The 21,903-nt window shown below is 42.4% G+C and overlaps 1 protein-coding gene and 1 pseudogene across 1 annotated transcript in view; one reads left to right on the top strand and one right to left on the bottom strand.

Annotated features, from left to right (window-relative positions):
- The window catches only part of Setx (senataxin), a 70,213-nt gene that overhangs the window by 7,350 nt on the left and 40,960 nt on the right, over nucleotides 1-21,903 (top strand). The window contains exons 4-8 of the mRNA XM_090330856.1: nucleotides 3,807-3,990; nucleotides 9,631-9,847; nucleotides 18,934-19,043; nucleotides 20,317-20,536; nucleotides 21,394-21,513. Of these exons, the coding sequence (XP_090186982.1) occupies nucleotides 3,814-3,990; nucleotides 9,631-9,847; nucleotides 18,934-19,043; nucleotides 20,317-20,536; nucleotides 21,394-21,513 (844 nt within the window). The 5' untranslated portion in view covers nucleotides 3,807-3,813. The remainder of the gene's footprint in view (nucleotides 1-3,806; nucleotides 3,991-9,630; nucleotides 9,848-18,933; nucleotides 19,044-20,316; nucleotides 20,537-21,393; nucleotides 21,514-21,903) is intronic.
- LOC150066065 (small EDRK-rich factor 2 pseudogene) lies at nucleotides 3,157-3,333 on the bottom strand (annotated as a pseudogene).

The following is a 21,903-nucleotide window of genomic DNA, read 5'->3' as shown; positions in this document are numbered from 1 at the left end:
TTACTTGCACTATAGTCCCTTAAGATTTAAGTTTCAGTGACCGGGAGTTTGACCTCATGGTAGAGTGCTTGCCTAGCATGCCCGAAGACCCAGGTTCGACTCCTTAGTACCACATAGACAGAAAAAGCTGGGAGTGGTGCTGTGGCTCAAAGCTTAAGGACAGTGCCCAGGCCCTGAACTCAAGCCCCAGGACTGGTCAAAAAAAAAAAAAAAAAAAAGATTTAAGTTTCAATTGACCATAATCTGTTACCTGCCAAAATTGTGTTTGAAATAGTTGGTAACTATAGAATCTATGAAGTGTCTACTTTCTATTTGTAGGACCTTATTCATGCCCCACCTCGAGTTGACAACTGAAAAAAACAGCTTCTAAAAACCCTTAACCTTCAGTATTATGATGTACTTCTTTCAGGGATAAGAAGTTCTTGTTTAAATAAAATACTTTCATGTGCACAACAGGTTGAAGACAGTATATACATCATGTCCCCTTGTTGGCCATACCCTGTGCCAGATGGACAGTAGTAAGGTGTAACTAAGTACAGGGCAGCTGTCTGCAACTGCATACTATTTTTCAGATGAGAACTGCGGTAACATATATTGTCTCTGTCCTACTTTTAAGGAAGTTCTTAATTTTAGAATCTTATTTTTTAAGCCTTTTTTTCCCCTTCATTCTTCTGCTTAGATAAATCCCCAACCTATGAAACCTTGTGATTGTCCTGGGGCTTGAACTCATGGCCTGGACCATCATGCCCTTGAGCTTTTTTTTGTGGGTCATGGGGCCTGGGCATTGAGCTATTCTGCTCAAGGGTACAACTCTAACCCTGTGCTTAGGCACTGTCCCTGAGCTCTTCAGCTCAAAGGTACCACCCTACCCTTGAACCAAGCCTCACCTCCCATTTTCTAGAGGTTAATTGGAGATAAGAGTCTCAGGTCGGACCAGGAGTTTGGCCTAGTGGTTAAAGTGCTTGCCTAGCATGCATGAAGACCCGGGTTCGATTCCTCGGTACCACATACATAGAAAAAAGCCGGAAGTGGTGATGAGGCTCAAGTGGTAGAGCTCTAGCCTTGAGAAAGTCCAAGGACAATGCTCAGGCCCTGAGCTCAAGCCCAGGACTGGCAAAAAAAAAAAAAAAAAAAGAGTCTCAGGTCCTTTTGTGCTTGGGCTAGCTTTGAACCTTGATCCTCAGATCTCAGCCTCCTGAGTAGCTAGGATTACAGGTGTGGGACACCACACCCAACTTTCAGCTTTTTTTTTTAATGTAGTTTATTATTGTTATTTAATTTTTTTTTTTTTTTTTTTTTTGCCAGTCCTGGGGCTTGAACCCAGGGAGGGCCTGGCGTTCACTGTCCTTGGGCTTTCTCAAAGCTAATGTTCTACCACCTGAGCCACAGCATCACTTCTGTTTTTTTTTGTTTTTTTGGGTTTTTTTGTAGGTCATGGGGTTTGACTCTGAGTATTCTCCCTGAGCTCTTCAACTCAAGGCTACTTCCCTACCCCTGGAGCCACAGAGGTACTTCCGTTTTCTGGTGGTTAATAAGAGTCTCACAGATTTTAATGCTGGGGCTGGCTTTGAACTTCAATCCTCAGATCTCAGCCTCCTGAATAACTTAAGTTTATAGGCCTGAGCTACCATGCCCAGCCTGTGTGTGTGTGTGTATGTATGCATGCATATGCATGCATGTATGCGCATGCATATGCGGGCACATGTACACACGTGTATGTGATACTGAGGAATCGAACCCAGCACTAGGCAAGGACTCTACCTTTAGGCCATGCTCCTGGCCCCTGTTATTGATACTGTTGGTGGTGTTGGTGGTAATAGGGCTTGAACTCAGCAGGTAAGGACTGTCTTTGAATTTCTGCTCACAGCTAGCACTCTACCATTTGAGCTATAGTTATCACTTTCTTGCTTTTTTTGCAGTAGTTTATTAAATCGAGGCTTCTTATGGACTGGTATGCTGAGGCTAACTTTGAAGTGCAATCCTCTGATCTTAGACTCCTTAGTAGCTAGGATTACAGATACGAGCCACTAGCACCTGACTCTGAATACATTCCTTTTTCTCCTTCCTTCTCTTTTCCCCAGTTTCCTCTCCCTGAATTGTTTTTTTGTTTTGTTTTTTGTTTTTCCTTAAGACTAGGGATCTTCTACTTTCAGATTTTTTTGTGTGTGGGGGGGGGTAGGGAGATAGGAGCCTCATGAACTTTCCTTCTCAGGCTGGCTTTGATCCTTCTGAGTAGCTAGACTTATAGGCTTGAGTTACTGGCACAGGCTTAGAATCTTCCTTTTTTTTGTGTGCCAGTCCTAGGCCTGAACTCGGTCCCTGAATCTTTTGCTCAAGACTAGTGCTCTATCATGTAAGCCATAGCTTCATTTACCTCTTTTTGGTGGTTAATTGAAGATAAGCGTCACAAACTCTTTCCTACCCCAGACTGGCTAGCCTCTCCTGAATAGCTAGTTTTATAGGTACAATAGAAACTTCTTTTTTTTCTTTTTTTTTTTTCCCCAGTCCTGGGGCTTGAACACAGGGCCTGGGCACTACTGTCTTTGGACACTTTTTGCTCAAGCTAGTGCTCTGCCACTTGAGCCACAGTGCCACTTCCAGTTTTTTCTATGTATGTGGTACTGAGGAATCGAACCCAGGGCTTTGTGCATGCGAGGCGAGCACTCTACCACTAAGCTATGCTCTCAACCCCAGAAACTTATTTTCAATTTACTTTTCTACGAATATTTAATATTGAAAGTTACTGTAAATGCCTTTAGAAGTGTGAAGAAAGTATGTTTTTGAAAAGTATTAAGTAAAAATAACAGTTTAAAATGCAAATACATGTATTTGATGGTACTCATGCATTAATATAATTATTAGGTTAGGTGTAAAGTTAAAAAGCCTCAGCACGAAGGAATTTTTTTTTTAACAAAGCTACTTTTAATACTTTGGGGTATGCCCCACAGGAATAAAAGCACTGGGAAGGAGTAACCCCCCTCACCCCCAAATGTGGCTACCTGAGAGGAAGGAAGCACAAAAGGGACCCGCTGCCGACTCAGGGGAAAGGGAATGCCATGGGTGCTGGGACCTGTGAGCCCTAGGAAGCAGGAGCAAGGGGGACTGGCTCCAGGCACACAGGCGATGGGCAAGAGGGTTGGACACGAAGCCACAAAGCTACTTGTTTTCTTCCTTCTTCTCGTTTGCCTTTTTCTGCTTTTGATGCATGATCTTGGGGTCCCTCTGCTTGTGGGCAGCAGCAGAAAGCCCATCATCTTGGCGCTTTCCCTTAACCGAGTCACTCTGCTTTTTCATCTTCTGGTGGGTGAGCTCACGCTCGTTACCATTGGTCATGGTGACAGCAGTGGCTCCGGTCTACCTCTGTTGCATCCCCTCGCTTTGTCCAACGTTGCAGGCCCCAGGAAATTTTTTTTTTCAAAAAGGGTTACTTATTGGTTTTCTATTAGCAGAGATTATGAGTGCATAATATAAATTTTAGGCAGATTTCATATTTAAATACATTATACTGCCAAATTCTGTATCCAGACATTCACTGACTGGTTTTGTGTTTTATTGAAAATCCAATCTGGGGATGTAGTCTACGGAAGCCCTGCACTGCTGAGCTGCATCCTCACTCACCCCATATCCCTGCTTTCAGATTTGTGTTCAGTCACATCCACTATTCGTGGATTGTCAGCAGAACCTTCTGGCTGAGCAGACACATTTAAGGTTGAAGACGTCAGTTATAAGTAGAAAGGCGCCCGTTCTTCACAATAGCATGGATATGTTTTCCTTCTGTTTTTAGCTGTCTTCTCCTTTAAATGTAGGTTCAGAATGAGCACGTGTTGCTGGTGCACGCCGGGTGGTCTTTCCACTCTTGACTTCCTAAAGAGCTATGCCTCCAGGACCCTTTCTGGAGAATTCCATACAGCTGACGAAGACCTCTGCTACTGCTTAGAATGTGTGGCCGAGTACCACAAAGCAAGAGAAGAATTGCCATTCTTGCACGAGGTAAATGACATTAATTGGATTATTCTTCATAGAATAATGACTAAGAAAAGAATAAGTTTAAACTCTGTCTGAAGCATTCGGGGAAATATACTTCCTGATACATACACTTCCTAACCAATTCCTGGTTTATAATAACTGGTAGAAGTGAATCAAAATCTAAAGCATAATTTATATAATCAGGTTTGCTCATGTCAGTATAAAAACAATTTTATGAAATGTAGCCATGCCTAACACTTGGGAGGCCAGAGCAGGAGGAGTATTAAGTTTAAAGCCAACGAGGCTACAAAGTATGACCCTGTCTTAAGAAGCAAAAAACCCAAGAAATTGAGTTGAGTGGGATATTTTTAGTTTCATCTGTTTATGTCAGTATCAGTGGTTTCAATGGGGTTTTTTTGGTTTGTTTGCTTGCTTTTTGGTTTTGTGCCAATTCTATACTTGAACTCTGGGCCTGGAAGCTCTCCTCTAGCTTTTTTTGCTCAAGGCTGGTGTTCTATCACTTGAGTCTCAGCTTAAGTCTCTTTTTGGTGGCTAATTGAGATAGGAGTCTCATGGCCTTTCCTGGTTGGGCCGCCCTTTGAACCAAGACCTGTAGGAGGCTGCGGTCTCCTGAGTAGCTAGGATTACGAGTTCCGGCCATCAGCACCTAGCAGTATTTGTTTCTTTGTTTTTTTTTTTTTTACTAAGTACTGATTTTTAATGGTAAGTAGATAGGAATTTGAGGGTAAGCATGTTTTGTTACATTTATCTAATAAAACAGACTACAGGTGTGTGTAGTCTGAGCTCTTGAAAATCTTGCATTGTATAAAATTTCTAATTGTGAGGCTGCTCATTGTCTTTATGCTGAAGCCAATGTTTTAAGGTAGGCACCTGTCTGATTTTCCTGTCAGGGCTTGTTTCAAACTTCAGTCTTCCAGATCTCAGCCTCCTGAGTGTTATAGGTAAGGTTTACTAGCTAATATAGGCAGCCATACTCTATTTTTGACTCCTTGTTTTTTATTTTTTTTATAACATTCTTTTTATTTTATTTTTTTGCCAGTCCTGGGGCTTGAACTTGGGGCCTAGGCACTGTCCTTGGGCTTTTTCAAGACTAGCACTCTACCACTCAGTGCCACTTTCTCAGCAATGTTGTATCATGAGCCCAGGTTTACTGTCCAGTGAATGTTGTCTGTTCTGACTGCTTTATTGCCTGCCCATTTGTTTTTCTCTTTTCTTAGGCCTCCTTAGTCCCTGAAACACAACAGTATTGAAACTAGGCCAATTAATAATCTTAGAATGGTCTCATAAGTGTTTAAGCACATCCTGTGCTTTAAAGTCTCAGAGATGATTAAGCTTAGTGAGGAAAGCAAGTTAAAAATTAAGGTAGGCTGAGAATTTGGCCTAGTGGTAAAGTTCTTAATCTAGCTTGCAAGAAGACTCAGGTTTGATTCCTTGGTACCACAGACATAGAAAAGCCGGAAGTAGTGCTGTGACTCAAGCGGTAGAGCCCTAGCCTTGAGGAAACAGCCCAAGGACAGTGCTCAGTTTAAGCCTCAGGGCTGGCAAAACAAAACAAAACAAAACAACCAAAAAACAAAAACAACTAAGGTAGGAGCTGGGCATGGGGTGACTTATGCCTATAATCCTAGTTACACAGGTGGCTAAGATCTGAGGATTGTGGGGCAAAGCCAGCTCGTGCAGAAAAGTCCCCATGAGACTCTTAAACTCCAATTAACCACTTAAAAACTGGAAGTAGAGCTATGGTTCAAGTGGTAGAGTGCTAGCCTTGAGCACAAAGAGGCTCAGGGACAGCACCCAGGCTGAGTTCTAGCCCCACAAATGGAAAAACAACAACAAAACTGCTAACGTAGGCCAAAAATTAGGCCTTTTATGCAAAATAGCCACACTACTCCTGGAGCAGCTTTACAGGCTCAAGAAAGGATCTGACTAAGATTACAGTTTACATAGGGAGAAGATGCCATCTACGACTTCCCTGTCTTGAGAAGTCAGTACCTGGCTTCCAAAAAGGTAAGTTAACTCAGTTAAGGGACTAATGTAGTTGGAGATTTTTTTTTTAAGTTGAAGTCAGTATTCATTTATTATTTTGAATATCCTAGGGTGCCAAAGAATTACATGGAGTCTTCTCTGCCTGTGCTCTATAAATGGACTGTTCTATAAATAACAAAATCTGGAAGATAGCACATTTGTTTACACCAAGTTTTACTGGATATATTAAACCCACTGTTTTTTTTTTTTTTTTTTTTTTTTTTTTTTTTTGCCAGTCCTGGGCTTGGGCTCAGGGCTTGAGCACTGTCTTTGGCCTTTCTCAAGGCTAGCACTCTACCACTTGAGCCTCAGCGCCACTTCTGGCTTTTTGCTATGTATGTGGGGTACTGAGGAATCGAACCCGGGTCTTCATACATGCTAGGCAGGCATTCTACCACTAGGCCAAACTCCCAGCCCCTAAACCCACTGTTGAGACCTGCTGTTCCATGAAAAGAATTCCTTTTGAAATGTTGGTAGTGATTGACAGACAGTATACCTGGCCACTGAGGAGTAAGATGGGGATAGAATGAGGCTGATGATGTCAGTCATCAATGCCTCCTAACACACGGCATTCTGCCTACAAGGCAAGGAGCAGTTTGGAATTGCATGTTTTATAGATTCATGACTATAGCAGCCACAAGTTATTCCTCCATATCTGGGCTAAGTGAATTGAAAATCTGGAAAGAACTGACATTGATAGATTCCATTAAAAACATTTGTAGGGGTCTGGGAGTTTGGCCTAGTGGTAGTGTGCTTGCCTAGCATGCACGAAGACCCAGGTTCGATTCCTCAGTACCACATACATAGAAAAAAAAAAAAGCTGGAAGTAGTGCTGTGGCTCAAGTGGTGTAGAGCTCTAGCCTTGAGAAAAAAGTCCAAGGATAGCGCTCAGGCCCTGAGCTCAAGCCCCATGACTGGGGAAAAAATAAATAAAAATAAATAAAAACATTTGTAGGCCAGGAGCATAGCCTAGTGGTAGAGTGCCCAAGGGGGGCCAAGAGTTTGGCCTAATGGTAGAATGCTTGTCTAGCATGCACAAAGACCCAGGGTCAATTCCTGGTATCACGTACATAGAAAAGGCCAGAAGTAAGCCAGGTGCAGTGGCTCACTCCTGTAATCCTAGCTACTCAGGAAGCTGAGATCTGAGGATCGAGGTTCAGAGCCAGTCCAGACACTAAAGTCTGTGATATTCTTATCTCCAATTAATCACCAGAAAACTGGTGCTGTGGCTCAAGGAGTAGTGCAGTAGCCTTGAGCTAAAGAGCTCAGGGACAGTGCCCAGGCCCAGAGTTCAAGTCCCAGAACTGACAAAAAAAAAAAAAGAAGAAAAGAAAGCAGAAGTGTGAGCTGTGGCTCAGGTAGTAGAGCTCTAGCCTTAACAAGGTACAAGGACAGGGCCGGGAATTTGGCCTAGTGATAGAGTCCTTGCCTAGCATTCACGAAGACCTGGTTTCGATTCCTCGGTACCACATACATAGAAAAAAGCCGGAAGTGGTGCTGAGGCTCACGTGGTAGAGCTGTAGCCTTGAGAAAGTCCAAGGACAGTGCTAAGGCCTGAGCTCAAGCCCCAGGACTGGCAAAAACAAAAAAACCCTCAAAACAACAAAACCCAAAATATTTGTATCCCTATACCAGTGGTTCACATCTATAATCCTAGCTACTTAAAAGGCTGAGGCCTATAGACTTGATTTAGAGCTAGCCTGAGCCAATCTTTAAAGCTGCATGCCCATACTTAGGCTTGAACTAAAGGCCTCACTCTCTTTTAGCTTTATAAAAGCTCAAGACTGGCTGGCACTCTACCACTTAAGCTGTACCTTGAAATAAATCCTTGAAACTGAGGCTAAAAATCCAGAACTGACAATGTGGCTTGAATGGTAGAGCATTAGCTATGAAGGAAAGGGTTAGGAACTGAGAGCACAGGCCCTAAGTTCAAGTTCTACTCGCTATCAGTACACATACATACACACTGTACACTGTTAGACATGACAGAAGTCAGTATCAACATCCACAGGAGTTTGGAACTAATTGATTCCAACCCATGGCCTCTACAGAGTTCCACACTTCAGTGGAGAAAGGAACGGCAGATGGGGGCATAGCAAGAGAGCTAACATTAGAAGTGGGACTTCATAATGAAACTTGATGGACTGGAGCTGCTTTGGACAAATGAACAAAGAAGGATGGTTCTGGAAAACAATGCTTAGCTGTCCTGGTGAAGAGGCTATGAATATTGTTGAAATGAAAACAAAGAATTTAGATGTGAACTTAGTTTGTCTCTCAAATTCAGCTGATAAAGTAGGGGCAGGAATTGAGAAGACTGACTGCAGTTCAGAAAGAAGGACTGTGGTGATGTGACATCAGGGTGTATGTAGACAGTCTCACAATAGTTTTAGTGAGAGGGCTAATTCCATCCCATCCACACCAAAAGTCAAGTTCTTCTGCCAATAGGATTGTGGCTTGCCAAAGTTTTTTTTTTTAATTAAAGAATTTATTAACATTGATTTTTACATCATATTTCAAATGTCATGTTTAACAAACAAGTATTCTAGAAGGGAATCTCTATATACAATCACTGGCACATAGATGCTTACCAACCTTTTTTTTTTTTTTTTTTGCCAGTCCTGGGCTTGAGCTCACGGCTGAGCACTGTCCTTGGACTTTCTCAAGGCTAGAGCTCTACCACTTGAGCCTCAACACCACTTCCGGCTTTTTTCTATGTATATGGTACCAAGGAATCGAACCCGGGTCTCTGTGCATGCTAAGAAGCACTTTAACCACTAGGCCAAACTCCTGGCCGCTTACCAACCTTTTTATGCTGGTCCTTGGGCTTGTACTCAAGGCCTGAGCACTGTCCCTGAGCTTTTTTACTCAAAATTGGTGCTCTACTAGTTCTAGCTTTTTGGTAGATTATTGGAGGTAAGAGTCTTGTGGACTTTGCTGTACTCCCAGTTTTCCCTCCCATCCCTACCCACAAGTTTTCTAGTTCATTTTCAACATAGTGTCTAGTCAGTATGCCTAGAGTTTTAAATGAAGGTATATACAGTATTGTTTTTGGGAAATACTGCTACTTAATAGTCTATGATATGTGTTATGAAAGCTCACCCAGGAGGACAGTAGTGTGGGTTGAGTGCTTGCCTAACATGCATAAAGTCCTGGGTTTGATTCCTCTGTATCACATATACAGAAAAAGCTGGAAGGGGTGCTGGCGCTCAAGTGCAGAGTGCTAGCCTTGAGCAAAAGTTATCAAAGACATTGCCCAGGCCCTTAGTTTAAGTCCTGGGCCTGAAAAAAAAAAAAAAAAAAAAAAAAGAGCTGGGCGCGGTGGCTCACATTTACAATCCCAGCTACTCAGGAGGAGGCCGAGGATCATGGTTCAAAGCCAGCCAGGACACTAAAGAACTAAAGAACATTCTCTAATTGACTACTAGAAAACAGGAAGTGGGGCTTGGCTCAAGGGGTAGAGCAGTAACCTTGAGCTGAAGAGCTCAGGGTCAGGGCCCAGGCCTAGAGTTCAAGTCCCATGATCAAAAAAAAAAAAAGAGACAGGTTTCCAGAATGATTATTACAACTAACATATTTTGTTGATAAGGTATAAAACATGCTACTCACTTTTCTCTCTAGGTTTTATGGGAATTAGAAACCCTTCGTCTCATAACTCACTTCGAAAAATCGATGAAAGCAGAGCTTGCAGATGACGATGATGACGAGTTGTATATAGTGGACAGCAATGGAGAGGCACAGCTGTTTGACTTTACTGGCCAAGACTTTGAGAATAAGCTTCGAGTTCCTCTGCTTGAGATACTGAAATACCCTTACTTGCTTCTACACGAACGTGTCAGTGAGTATCTTAGGTTTGCACTCAGGACCCATACTTGGTAAGAGGTGCTCGACCACTTGAGCCACCTGCCCTCTTAGTTTTATTGTTTTAAAATTTAGGAGTGGTGCACTGGGAGTTTGGCCTAGTGGTAGAGTGCTTGCCTAGCATGCACGAAGACCCGGGTTCGATTCCTTGATACCACATACTTAGAAAAAGCCAGAAGTGGTGCTGAGGCTCAAGCAGTAGAGTTCTAGCCTTGAGAACAATCCAAGGGCAGTGCTCAGGCCCTGAGCTTAAGCCCAAGACTGGCAAAAAAAAAAATTTAGGAGCGGTGATGCAGTAGCATAGTAGTAGAGAATGTACTTAGCCTGTGTGCTGCCCAAGACAGGGGTCTAGTCCCCACAATGAACCACACATCATACCTTTGGGGCTTGCTGGCAATACAAATTTGTTTTCTAAATACATAATTACAATACTTAATCTTTCCCTCACCCTTTTATTATGAAAGTTTTCAAATAGAAAAGTATCCAGTGAACAACATGTAACCTTCCATGGAGATTGTGCAATTTGCTATATTTGCATTATTATGTATCTTTGCTGGCAGGTTTTTTTTTTTTTTAATTGTAGATAGTAGGACTTGAAAACTCTCTGGGCCTGGGCACTGTCCCTCAGCTCTTCGGCTCAAGACTATCAATCTACCACTTGAGCCACAGTGCTACTTCCATTTTTTCTGGTGGTTAATTGGAGATAAGAGTCTCACAGTCCTACTTTCATATTGTTAGTTATGACATAAATGCTGAGTTTAAGTTATTTACACCTAGAATAGGATATTTAGTTTGCTATGCTCTATTCTAAATATAATTTGTAGCTCATTCAGTTGTCACAAACTTTATTTACTAATTCAAGAAGACTCAATAAATACTTTATAGACTCAAAAAAAAAAGAGTCTCACAGTCTTTGGATCTTGGGCTGGCTTTGAACCTCAATCCTCAGATCTTAGCCTCCTGAGTAGCTAGGATTATAGGTGTTGAGCCCCCAGCACCTGGCTTTGGCAGTTTTTATTCTTATAGTGATCACTGGGTTCTCAACCTTGGCACTGTTGACCTTTTGGGCTGGATACATTTTTTTTTCTTTTTTCTTCTCCTAGTGATGTTTAGGTTTTTAATTTAAAAAGTTTTTTTTTTTGGCCAGTATCAGGGCTTAAACTCAGGGCCTGAGCAATCTCCTTGAGCTTTTTTAAGGCCTGCGCTGTACTACTTGAGCCCCCAGTACCACTTCCATCCTTTTCTGCGTATGTGGCAACTAAAAAATCGAACCTAGGTCTTCGCGCATGCTAGGCAAGCACTCTTCCACTAGGCCCCACTCCCAGCCCCTAATGTCTTGGGCTAATTATTATGTAGATGCTCTGCCACTTGAGCTACATGCTAGCCTATGGTAATTCTAGGTTGTTAGGGAACTGTGGTTCATTAGGGCATGTTGAGTGGCATCTTTGGCCTTTCTTTGTTTGATGTCAGTAGCATCCTCCAACCCCGCCTGCCATTGTGGCAACCCGGAATGTTTCTAGACAGTGCAAAATGTCCTGTGGAAAGTGGGTGAGGGCACAGTACATCTGATTGAAAGCCGGTGGTTTGTAGGAATGTAGTAAAAGCTGCTGCTGTTTATCATTAGTCACTGGCAAATTGTGGCTGCCTCTAGATTTGGATTGTTTAGATTTACAGGTTTTTTTTTTTTTTAAGATTTGCAGTTCTTAATATGAATCTCAAAAGTAAATATCTTCCTAATGTATCACATTGAACAAAATAAGAGTACTTTTTCCTTTGAGACTGTGTTTCTCACTGCTTAGTCCAGACTGGCCTTAAGCTTTAGCTACTCAGGAGGCTGAGATCTGAGGATCAAGGTTCAAAGCCAGGCTGGGCACTAAAGACCATGAGCCTTTATTTTTTTTTGCTAGTCCTGGGCTTGAGCTCAGGGCCTGAGCACTGTCCTTGGACTTTCTCAAGGTTAGAACTCTACCACTTGAGCCTCAGCACCATTTCCGGCTTTTTTCTATGTATGTGGTACCGAGGAATCGAACCCAGATCTTTCTGCACGCTAGGCAAGCACGCTACCACTAGGCCAAACTCCCAGCCCGACCATGAGACTCTTATCTCCAGTTAACCACTAGAAAACTGGAAGTGGTGGTGTGGCTCAAAGGGTGGGGTGGTAGCCTTGAGCTAAAGAGCTCAGGGACAGCGCCCAAGCTCATACTCCAACCCACATAACTGACAAAAAAAGAGAGAATGACTTTAAGGAATCTAGTATCTAGTCCATTTTGTATGTGTGCACGCATGTATGCACTGGTGTTCTGGGCTTGAATTCGGGGTGTGGTGCTGTCCCTGAGCCTTTTCCTCAGCAGTGGCTCACTACTGCTTGAACAACAACTCCACCTCCAGCTTTGCGGCAGTTAATTGAAACTAGGAGTCTCGGGGACTCTCTTTCCCAGGCTGACTTTGAGCCATTGATTCTCAGGTCTGTTTCCTGACAGCTACGTTTACAGCTATGAGCCACTGATGCCTAGCTAGTTCATATTTTCTCAGTGCTTACAGAAGGTGTTTTTCGGCTGGTTTTGTTTAAACTGGAGTCTCCTCACATTACATGTAGCTGTTACGTTTCATACGTTAGTCATAAGGGGTTTCATGTGGCATTTCATTCATGTATATAGTGTGTTCCACTTCACCTCCTCCTCTCACTTTCCCTTCCCTCCCGCTTTCGAATGCAGTTTCAGTGTTCTGTTTCCATGCATGCAAAATTCAGTGACCATATTCACCCTCATCACCTTCCTTGTTAGCCCCAGCCCTTCCTGCTCGTGCCTATCGCAGCGACGGAGGCTGTTATGTGGTTCTCAGATAGATATTCTCTCTCTCTCTCTCTCTCTCTCTCCCCCTCTCTCTCCCCCCCCTGAATTTAGGGGCTGTTTGCTCAAGTCTAGTGCTCTGCCACTTGAGCCATAGCACCACTTTTGGCTTTTTCTGAGTATGTTTTCTGTTTGTATTTTACTAAGGAATCCAACTCAGGGCTTCATAAATGCGAAGTGAGCACTTTATCACTAGGCTGCACTCCCAGCCCTATTTTACTCACTTTCTGTCTTTCTCTCTGTCTTTTACTTTCTCCTGCTAAGTATTCCCTTAGACCGCATGTTCTTTGTTTATCCAAATATGCATGTATGTAAGTATGTGTACCCGTGTACATGCCCATGTATAAGTGTGTCTTTCAGGTCTAGGGTCTACTCCAGCACAACATACACTATTTGGTGTGTATGTGGACATGAGTACAGTAGTGGCCAGTGCTTGAACTCAGGGCCTGGGCTCTGTCCCTGAGCTTTTCTGCTCAAAGCTAGCGATTTTGAGCTACAGGTCCCCTTCCAGTTTTCTGGTACTTAATTGGAGATAAGACTCTCTTGGGCTTTCCTGCCTGGTCTAGCTTTGAACTACAGTCCTCAGATCTCAGCCTCAGGAATAGCTAGGATTACCAGTGCTTGGCACCATTTGTATTTTTTGTGAAAACTGTCTACTTAATTTGCCCATTTGTTGATTAGATCATTTGGTCTTTTGCTGTTTGATTTTTCACTCATAATCTGTGCATGAATTCCTTATCTGTTGAATAGCTGGCAAGAACTTTCTTTTTTCTTTTCATTTTTTTTTGGTCTGTTGTGGGGCTTGAACAATAAGCCTGGGCATTGTCTCTGAGCTCTTCAGCTCAAGGCTAACTCTACCACTTGAGCCATAGCGCTACTTCTGGTTTTCAGGTGATTAATTGGAGATAAGAGTCACAGGGACTTCTGTGCCCAGGCTGGGTTTGAACCGTGATCCTCAGCTCTCGGCCTCCTAAGTGGCTAGGATTATAGGCATGATTTACTGGTGACTGGCTGCTAGCAAGAATTTTCTATCATTCCATTGTCTCTTGCTTCTGGTAATTATTATTATTATTACTGTTATTAGTATTATTTTGCTGCATAGAAGTGCTCTGATTTGACATCATCTGATCTGTTCATTCTTACTCCCACCATCTGGCATCTGGAATCCTATTCCAGAGTTTCCCCTACCTTTCCCTGTAGTAGATCTAAAATTTCAGTCTAACCTTGAGCTCTTTGATCCATTTGGAGTAGGAGTTTGGCTCCTTTCTCAGAGATTAGTTAGCTGTGTGGTTTTACTCCTAGGTCTTTCAGCCTAACCTTGAACTCTTTGATCCATTTGGAGTAGGAGTTTGGCTCTTTTCTCAGAGATTAGTTAGCTATGTGATTTTACTCCTAGGTCTTCTATACTGATCCATTGATCTTGCATCTATTTTTGTACTAGCACACAAAAGCATAAAACAACTTAACATTTTGTTACTATATGGTTATGCAGTTTAACTTAAAGTCCAATATTGTGATAACCTCCAGTGTTGTTCTTTTTAATTAGAATTGCTTGGGTGCAGTGGCTCATGCTTATAATCCTAGCTACTGAGGAGGCTGACATCTGAGGATCCATTAGGGCACTGAAGAATGTGAGACTCTTATCTCCAATTAACTACTAGAAAATGGAAGTGGGGCTGTGGCTCCAGAGATAGGGTGGTAGCCTTGAGCTGAAGAGCTCAGGGACAGTGCCAGACAGTGCCCAAGCCCAGAGTTCAAGTCCTATGATTGAAAAAAAATAATAATAATTGCTTTTGCTGGCTGGGGTCTTTTCCATATGAAGCTTTAAGTTGACTTATCTATTTTTTTTTTTTTTTTTTGCCTGGGCCTTGAGCTCAGGGCCTGAGCACTGTCCTTGGGCTTTCTCAAGGCTAGAACTCTACCACTTGAGCCACAGCACCACTTCTGGCTTTTTTCTATGTATGTGGTACCAAGGAATCGAACCCGGGCCTTTGTGCGTGGCAGGCAAGCACTCTACCACCAGGCCAAACTCCCCGCCCCTCTGTTTTTCTAAAGAATACTGTTGAGACATTGAATCTGTAAATTGCTTTTGGCATTATCTAGTCTGTGAGCACGTGAAGTCTTCCATCTTGTGATATCTTCAGTTTGTTTTCTTCAAGATTTTTGTTTTGTTTTGTTTTTGGTGTCGGGCCTGGTGCTTGAACTCAGGGCCTCAGAGCCATCCCTGAGCCTTTTTGTTCAAAACTAGCACTCTACCCTTTGAGCCACAGCTCCACTTTCAGATTTTTGGTAGTTTATTGGAGTGGTAAGCATCTCATAGGCATTCCTGCCTGTTCTGTTTTGAACCATGATCCTGAGATCTCAGCCTCCTGAGTAGCTCGGATTAGCTACTGGATTAGCAATTGGCACCTGACTAGTTTGCACAAGTTTTATTGAAAATATTTTACTCAAAAGAGATATGTATGTAATTCTCTGTTTTGGTTGTATCTGGTTTTGGAATGAGTAATATTCACCTCATAGGATGGGTCGAGAAGCATTCTTTCATTGTTAGTCTCCCAGAAATTGCTGCCTCTGTTGATAGACCCTATACTTTTGTTTCTAGCCTCAGAGCCTCCCAGTTGTGGATTTGCCAAACTTATCTGACTTACAAGTTGTTTGCATCTGTCACTCTGTGGTCAGGCCTGACTTAACAGTGGGGTTAGTAAGTTTTCTGAGTGTGGGCACCCTTGTATGTTTGCCAGCACTTTATGTAGATAATTCTCTCAGTGTGTGTGGGCACATTAGCATTAGGGGGTGTGTGTGTGTGTGTGTGTGTGTGTGTGTGTGTGTGTGTGTGTGTGTGTGTGTGTGTGTGTGTGCAGAAAACTTACTAACCCCACTGTTAAGACAGGCCTGACCACAGAGTGCAGATGATTGCAAACAACTTGTAAGTCAGATAAGTTTGGTGACCCCTCTTCAGTCAGCGAAACTTCATGGGACAATCATGGGGTCACCTCTTCCTCTCTGACCTCATCTGATGGCTGTCAGCTACCTAGACTTGGGCTGGGAGTACCGCAGATCGTGTTTGTGTCTCTGAGAACCTGGCTAGCCTGGGGCTGGCTGGATAATTGCTAATGAAACAGCACCTAGGCAGCTCTATCTGAAACAGAAGCTGCTCCTCCCCACCCCATGGTGCCAAGAAGCAGGGTCTTGCCACAAGATGGTGAATTCCTGCTGTTTTCTGCATAGTAGGAAGCCAGAACCTGTCCCACTGAGGCCATTACTCACCTGCCACATCTCCATGTGGGCTTTGATCCTGCCACTTGTGTGAGTTGTATGTCTTAGAGGTTGTGGGTGACCTTGAGTTGCAGCAGGTGGGGCCATGGCTTTTCTCTCCCTGGCAGGGGAGATGGACTGGGAGCTGTTTGCTTTTCCAAATATCTCCCCTTTGTCAGACTATTTTCATTCCTGGAGTCCATCATGCTAACTACCTTTCTCTTCTCCCATCTCTGTTTATTCAACACATTCTGTTCATATGCGCACACACACACCTTTTTTTTTTTTTTTTTTGCCAGTCCTGGGCTTGAGCTCAGGGCCTGAGCACTGTCCATGGACTTTCTCAAGGCTAGAGCTCTACCACTTGAGCCTCAGCACCACTTCCGGCTTTTTTTTTTTTTCTATATGTGGTACCGAGGAATCGAACCCGGGTCTTCATGCATGCTAGGCAAGCACTTTAACCACTAGGCCAAACTCCTGGCCCCTACACACACCTTTTTTTTTTTTTTTCTTTCATATCTTTTTATACACACCTTTTTTTATACACGCATACTCCCTTCTTTTTTTTTTTTTTTTTTTTTACCCCCATGTTTGATTTGTTAAGACTGTGATTGCCTGATAGTGGGTAGTGTTTCTTCCCTGGAGTCGAAGGCAGGAGGAGTATAAAGGCAAGCATGGCCGCTCCAGGCTGCAGAGGGGGAGTTTCCCAAAAGAAGAAAGAAAAGTTTAAGAATACTTTGTGAGCTAGGTGCTAGTGAGTGCTGTTGTGTCTCCAAGGTTACCTGGCTGACCTTGCGGGGGACAGGGATAGAGTGTATGTATTTTTCTGATTGTGTGTGTGGTTTTTAAAAAATTACTATTTTTGTTGTTTGCATTTCAGTAAACTTAAAAAGTAGATATAAAGATTTGATTAGTCAAATTCTCCCTAAATAAATTCAAAGTAATTCAAATAAAACATTTATTTTGTGTATGACTGTCCTGGGACTTGAGCCCAGAGTCTGGGTGTTGTTCCTGAGCTGCTTTGCTCAAGGCTAGAGCTCTACCACTTGCGCCACAGCACTATTTCCATCTTTTTCTGAGTAGTTAATTGGAGATAAGGATCTCACAGACTTTTCTGCGTGGGCTAGCTTTGAACTAAAATCCTCAGATGTCCTGAGGAGCTAGGATTACAGGTGTGAGCCACTGGCACCTAATGTTTTTGTTTGTTTGTTTTGGTTTGGTCTTTTTGGTACTGGGGATCAAACCCAGGATGTTGCACTTGCTAGGCAAGCACTTTGCCACTGAGCTATATCCCAGCTCTAAGTATTTAAAAATTTTTCTTCTTTTGGGAAATAGTGTAGCCTGGGGTGGCCATGCTTGCATTTATATTCCTCCTTCCTTAGCCTCCACAGTGCTTCTGAGATTATAGATATGAACCACTAACCAGCATTCTTTTATTCTGTGTGTGTGCACGCGTGTGCATATGCTTGTTTTAGGGCTTGAACTTGGGGCCTAGGCGCTGTTCCTGACCTTCTATGCTCATGGCTAGTGCTGTGCCACTTGAGCCACAATTCCACTTCCAGTTTTTTTGTTTGTCTGTTTTTTTGCAGACTTAAGGACTGAACTCAAAGTCTTGCACTTACCAGATGAATGCTCTTCCTACATTCCCAACTTAAGAGTTTTTGATGGTTAATTGGAGGTAGGAATCTCATGGACTTCCTGCTTGGGCTTTGAAATATGATCCTCAGATCTCAACCTCCTTAGTAACTGGGATTACAGATTTGAGCCACCAGCACCTAGCTCCCTGGCATTCTTAAAATTATTATTTTTTATCCTGAGACCAGGACTTATTGGCTATTGCTCTATTACCTGAACCAGTGCTCTAATCCCCTTAAAATGTCATTAATGAATACCATTTTGAAGCTGGGCACCAGTGACGCATGCCCATAACCTAACTACTGAGAAGGCTGAGATCTGAGTATCATGGTTCAATGTCAGCCTGGCCAAGAAAGTCCATGAAATTTATCTTCAATAAATTACTTGGAAAGAGCTGGAAATGGTGCTGTGACTTAAGTAGTAGAACACCAGTCTTGGAGCACAGAGTGGCTCAGGGACAGAGAACTCGGCCCTGAATTCAAGCAAGAAGAAGGAGAAGGAAAAGGAGAAGGAAAAAAAAGAATAACATTTTGAGAGGCAACATGGTGATGTGTATTTGTAATTCCAGCACTTAGTGTCTAATGCAAAGGATTTCTACTTTAAAGCCATCTAAACTATATATACAAGATCTTGTCTGAAAGATATATAGACATAAATCTGTATGAATATGAACATCTATGTGCCCATATTCAGAGGACGTCTGGAATTTTTTTTTATACACATAGCCAGCATTGAGATAAGGCACAAGACAATATCCATGAAGTTCTCCACACACTCAGTGTCATTGTTCCCTCCCCAAAGCTAGCACTTTTCCTTGCAGAACAAGTCAAAGTTGATCAAGTGATAGGTAAATGGATTGATCATTCAGTAAATGAAAGTAGGATTAGTAGTCAATTGGAGAAAAATGTCCCCTCAGCCCTAAAAGTCCAGGTGAAAGAAAATGTAAAATGCGAATGGAATTGAACCTATGGGAATGTGTGTAAGAAAGTACCCTATGGAGTTAAGTATGTGAAGTATTCAGTTCCTAAGAACACCTTTAGCTTGTAACTGCGTTTGTCATGGCTCACATAGGATATAGCTCAGTGAGAGAGCACTTGCCTAGTAGCACAAGGCCTTAAGTTTGATCCTAGGGCCACTGAAGAAAATAGAGTATTTGTCAGGTATTTATTGTTCTAGCACTTACATTATCATGTTTTTATTCATCAGTTTAAAAGGTGGGATCACTACACTCATTTATGTACAAAACAACCAAGCCAAAGGTTTAAGGAATCTTGAGAATTGGTAAGATTTTGATCTATTTATTGAGTCATTGTTTTCCCTTTAGATGAATTATGTGTGGAAGCACTTTGTCGGATGGAGCAAGCCAACTGTTCTTTTCAGGTGTTTGACAAACATCCGGGGATCTATCTGTTTTTGGTTCATCCCAATGAAATGGTGAGTGTGAGTGAGTGTTAGACAATCAAAGGACATGTTTTGGTTTCGTGCTCAGAGTGTTCATGAGAGGCCTCAGTGGTGGTTTAGGGGTAGTTTTTAAAAATATAATTGCTATTTTTATTTTTATTTTTTTATTAAAGAATTTATTAACATTGACTTTTACATCATATTTCAAATGACGTATTTAACAAACAAGTATTCAAGAAGGGAATCTATATACAATCACTGGCACTTACGTTTTAGAACAGAATTAAAATTAGGCTGAGGGTTTATATGTCATAGTTGCATATTAATCTATATAATTAAACCTTATGTCTATAGAGTCACACATTTTTATGTCTTTGTAGTTGTGTTTATATTTCTAATATCATGTCCATAGCATTGGGAATGCAACTATTGAGTCCTCGCTTTTGTACTGTTTGGATCTAATAGCCACATATTAAGGATACCATGCGCCTTTGCTATTTCTATTTTTGCATTTTAAAATGACTACACTTAAATAGAAGAACCTGGGGGGCCAGAGATTGGGGAGGTCCAAAAGCTAGGGGACACTTGCTGATGGGTGATGATGGTGCTAAAGAAGGCAGCAAGGAAGCCGGGCGTGGTGGCTCAGGCCTATAATCCTGGCTAGTTAGGACGCTGATGTCTGAGGATCAAGGTTCAAAGTCAGCCTGGGCACAAAAGGACCTGAGACTCTTATCTCCAGTTAACCTTTAGAAAACCGGAAGTAGAGCTTGGCTGAAGGGTAGGGTGGTAGCCTTCAGCTGAAGAGCTCAGAGACAGTGCCCAGGCTGAGTTCAAGCTCCATGACCCACAAGAAGGAGGAGGAGGAGGAAGAGGAAAGAAAATAATTCTGTTTCAATCAAATTCGACTAATGCAGGCTTCTTGTTTCCTTCCTTTTTTTTTGGTGCCACCTCTGGAACTTGAACTCAGGGCCTGAGTTTTGTCCCTAAGTTTCTTTCCCTCAAGGCTAAGGACCAAGCCTTTAACATAGGGCCTTTGTGGGCATTTTTCCTCCAAATGATAGCACAAGGTTCATATCAAAACCATCCTTGGCCATACAGGAAATGAAAATCAAAACTGCACTAGTATTCTCGCTCATCAGTCAGAATGGCTGTCATCGAAAAAGCAAAGTCCACAAATGGCACTAATATCTAAGTAATATCTGTTGTGTCTTCAGATCTGTAGCGAATCCTATTTGCTTCTTCATGTAGTTGTATGTAGACCATTGTTTATTGAATGGAGTGGTAAATAATTGTGTTGTGCATTTAGGTTCGACGTTGGGCTATCCTGACTGCAAGAAACTTGGGGAAAGTCGACAGAGATGATTACTATGACTTACAGGAAGTTTTAACTTGCCTTTTTAAAGTTATTGAGTTGGGGCTTCTAGAAAGTCCAGACATTTATACCTCTTCTGTCCTGGAAAAGGGAAAACTGATTCTTTTGCCCTCACACATGTATGATACTACCAACTACAAAAACTACTGGCTAGGTGAGTATTCTTCCTCTACACCAGTGTATTTGGGGGCTTCCCAAGCATCCAGAGCAGGAAGTGATGAACTGGATATTAGTTCCAAATTGCTAAATACAGAATTTCATGGTTTCCAAGTCTTGTTCTGTCATTAAGTTGGCTTAGCCATTATGTATCTTAGTAAGAATTTGCAATTAAATAATTATCCTAGAAACTTGTGGAGGGGTATATTTTGAAGCATTCAGAAACTAATTTTTGTTCAAAGAACTATTAAAGTAACAAAACAATGTGATGGTTGAGTTTAAATTGGGTTTGACTGCTAATATTTCTTTCCAGTGTACAGAGAATTTACAGGTAGAGAGACCTTAGTATTGTTTGTGAGAGCTCTACTCACTTAGGATAGCTGTGCCCTGTTTCTTTGATTATAGTTCACATGCCATAATTAGTCATTGTTCATTTTCTTGGTCCATAATACATGAAATAGGGCATAGCTAAACGTTGAACCTCATATATTCAGTGTTCAGTGAAGTCATGTGGTAGTCATCTTAGAAACTGATTTCCAGCTATGCTAGCATTCCATAGTGCCACTTCCGGTTTTCTGGTGCTTAACTGGAGATGAATTTCATGGTCTTTAGTGCCTAGGCTGGCTTTGAACAGTGATCCTCAGATCTCAGTCTCCTGAGTAGCTAGGATTACAGGCGTGAGCCACCGAGCCTGGTGATGCTAGCACTCTTTACCTATGGTATACTCATTGCAATTGTAGATTCTCTTCTGAGATTCACATGTTGGAAATTCATTCCATTGGCTTCATTCAAGTTTGCCCACTAGGCAAGCCAGAGTATGTGAGTACTGGAAGGAAACTCTGTGTTCTCCCACAGGCATTTGCATGTTGCTGACCATTCTCGAGGAGCAGGCCATGGACTCGCTGTTGCTGGGCTCAGACAAGCAAAATGACTTTATGCGGTCGATCCTTCACACCATGCAGAAGCAGTCCGATGGTAAAGCCCTTTTCTTGCTTCTTACTTTGGAGTACTGTCATGGTGCTGCTAGTGTCACCGTGAGAATTGAGGCATAACATGAGGAAGAAAAATGATTGCAGTGGTACCATTCTGTAATGCTAGCTATTCCGGAGGCTAAGATCAGGAAGATGATAGTTTAAGACCACCCCAGGCAAGAAGTTCTTAAGGCTTTATCTCAACCAAAAAAGCTGGGTGTGATGACCAAGAGTACCGTCCCTCTACAGCAGGGCCGTTAGGAGGACCATTCCTGATCCAGACTGGCGGGGGAAACCAGATGACCAAGGAAAAAGGACTAGATGTGTGGGTTAAGCAAGAATAGAGCACCTTCCTGGCAAGTGAGAGGCTCTGAGTTAAAAAAAATAAAGTAGA

The sequence above is a fragment of the Megascapheus bottae genome, chromosome 3, assembly GCF_031878675.1.
Source record: "Megascapheus bottae isolate mThoBot1 chromosome 3, mThoBot2.hap1, whole genome shotgun sequence".
NCBI classification, from domain to species: domain Eukaryota; kingdom Metazoa; phylum Chordata; class Mammalia; order Rodentia; family Geomyidae; genus Megascapheus; species Megascapheus bottae.
Note: the sequence above shows the minus strand (reverse complement) of the source record. Positions and strands in the feature narration are given on the sequence as shown.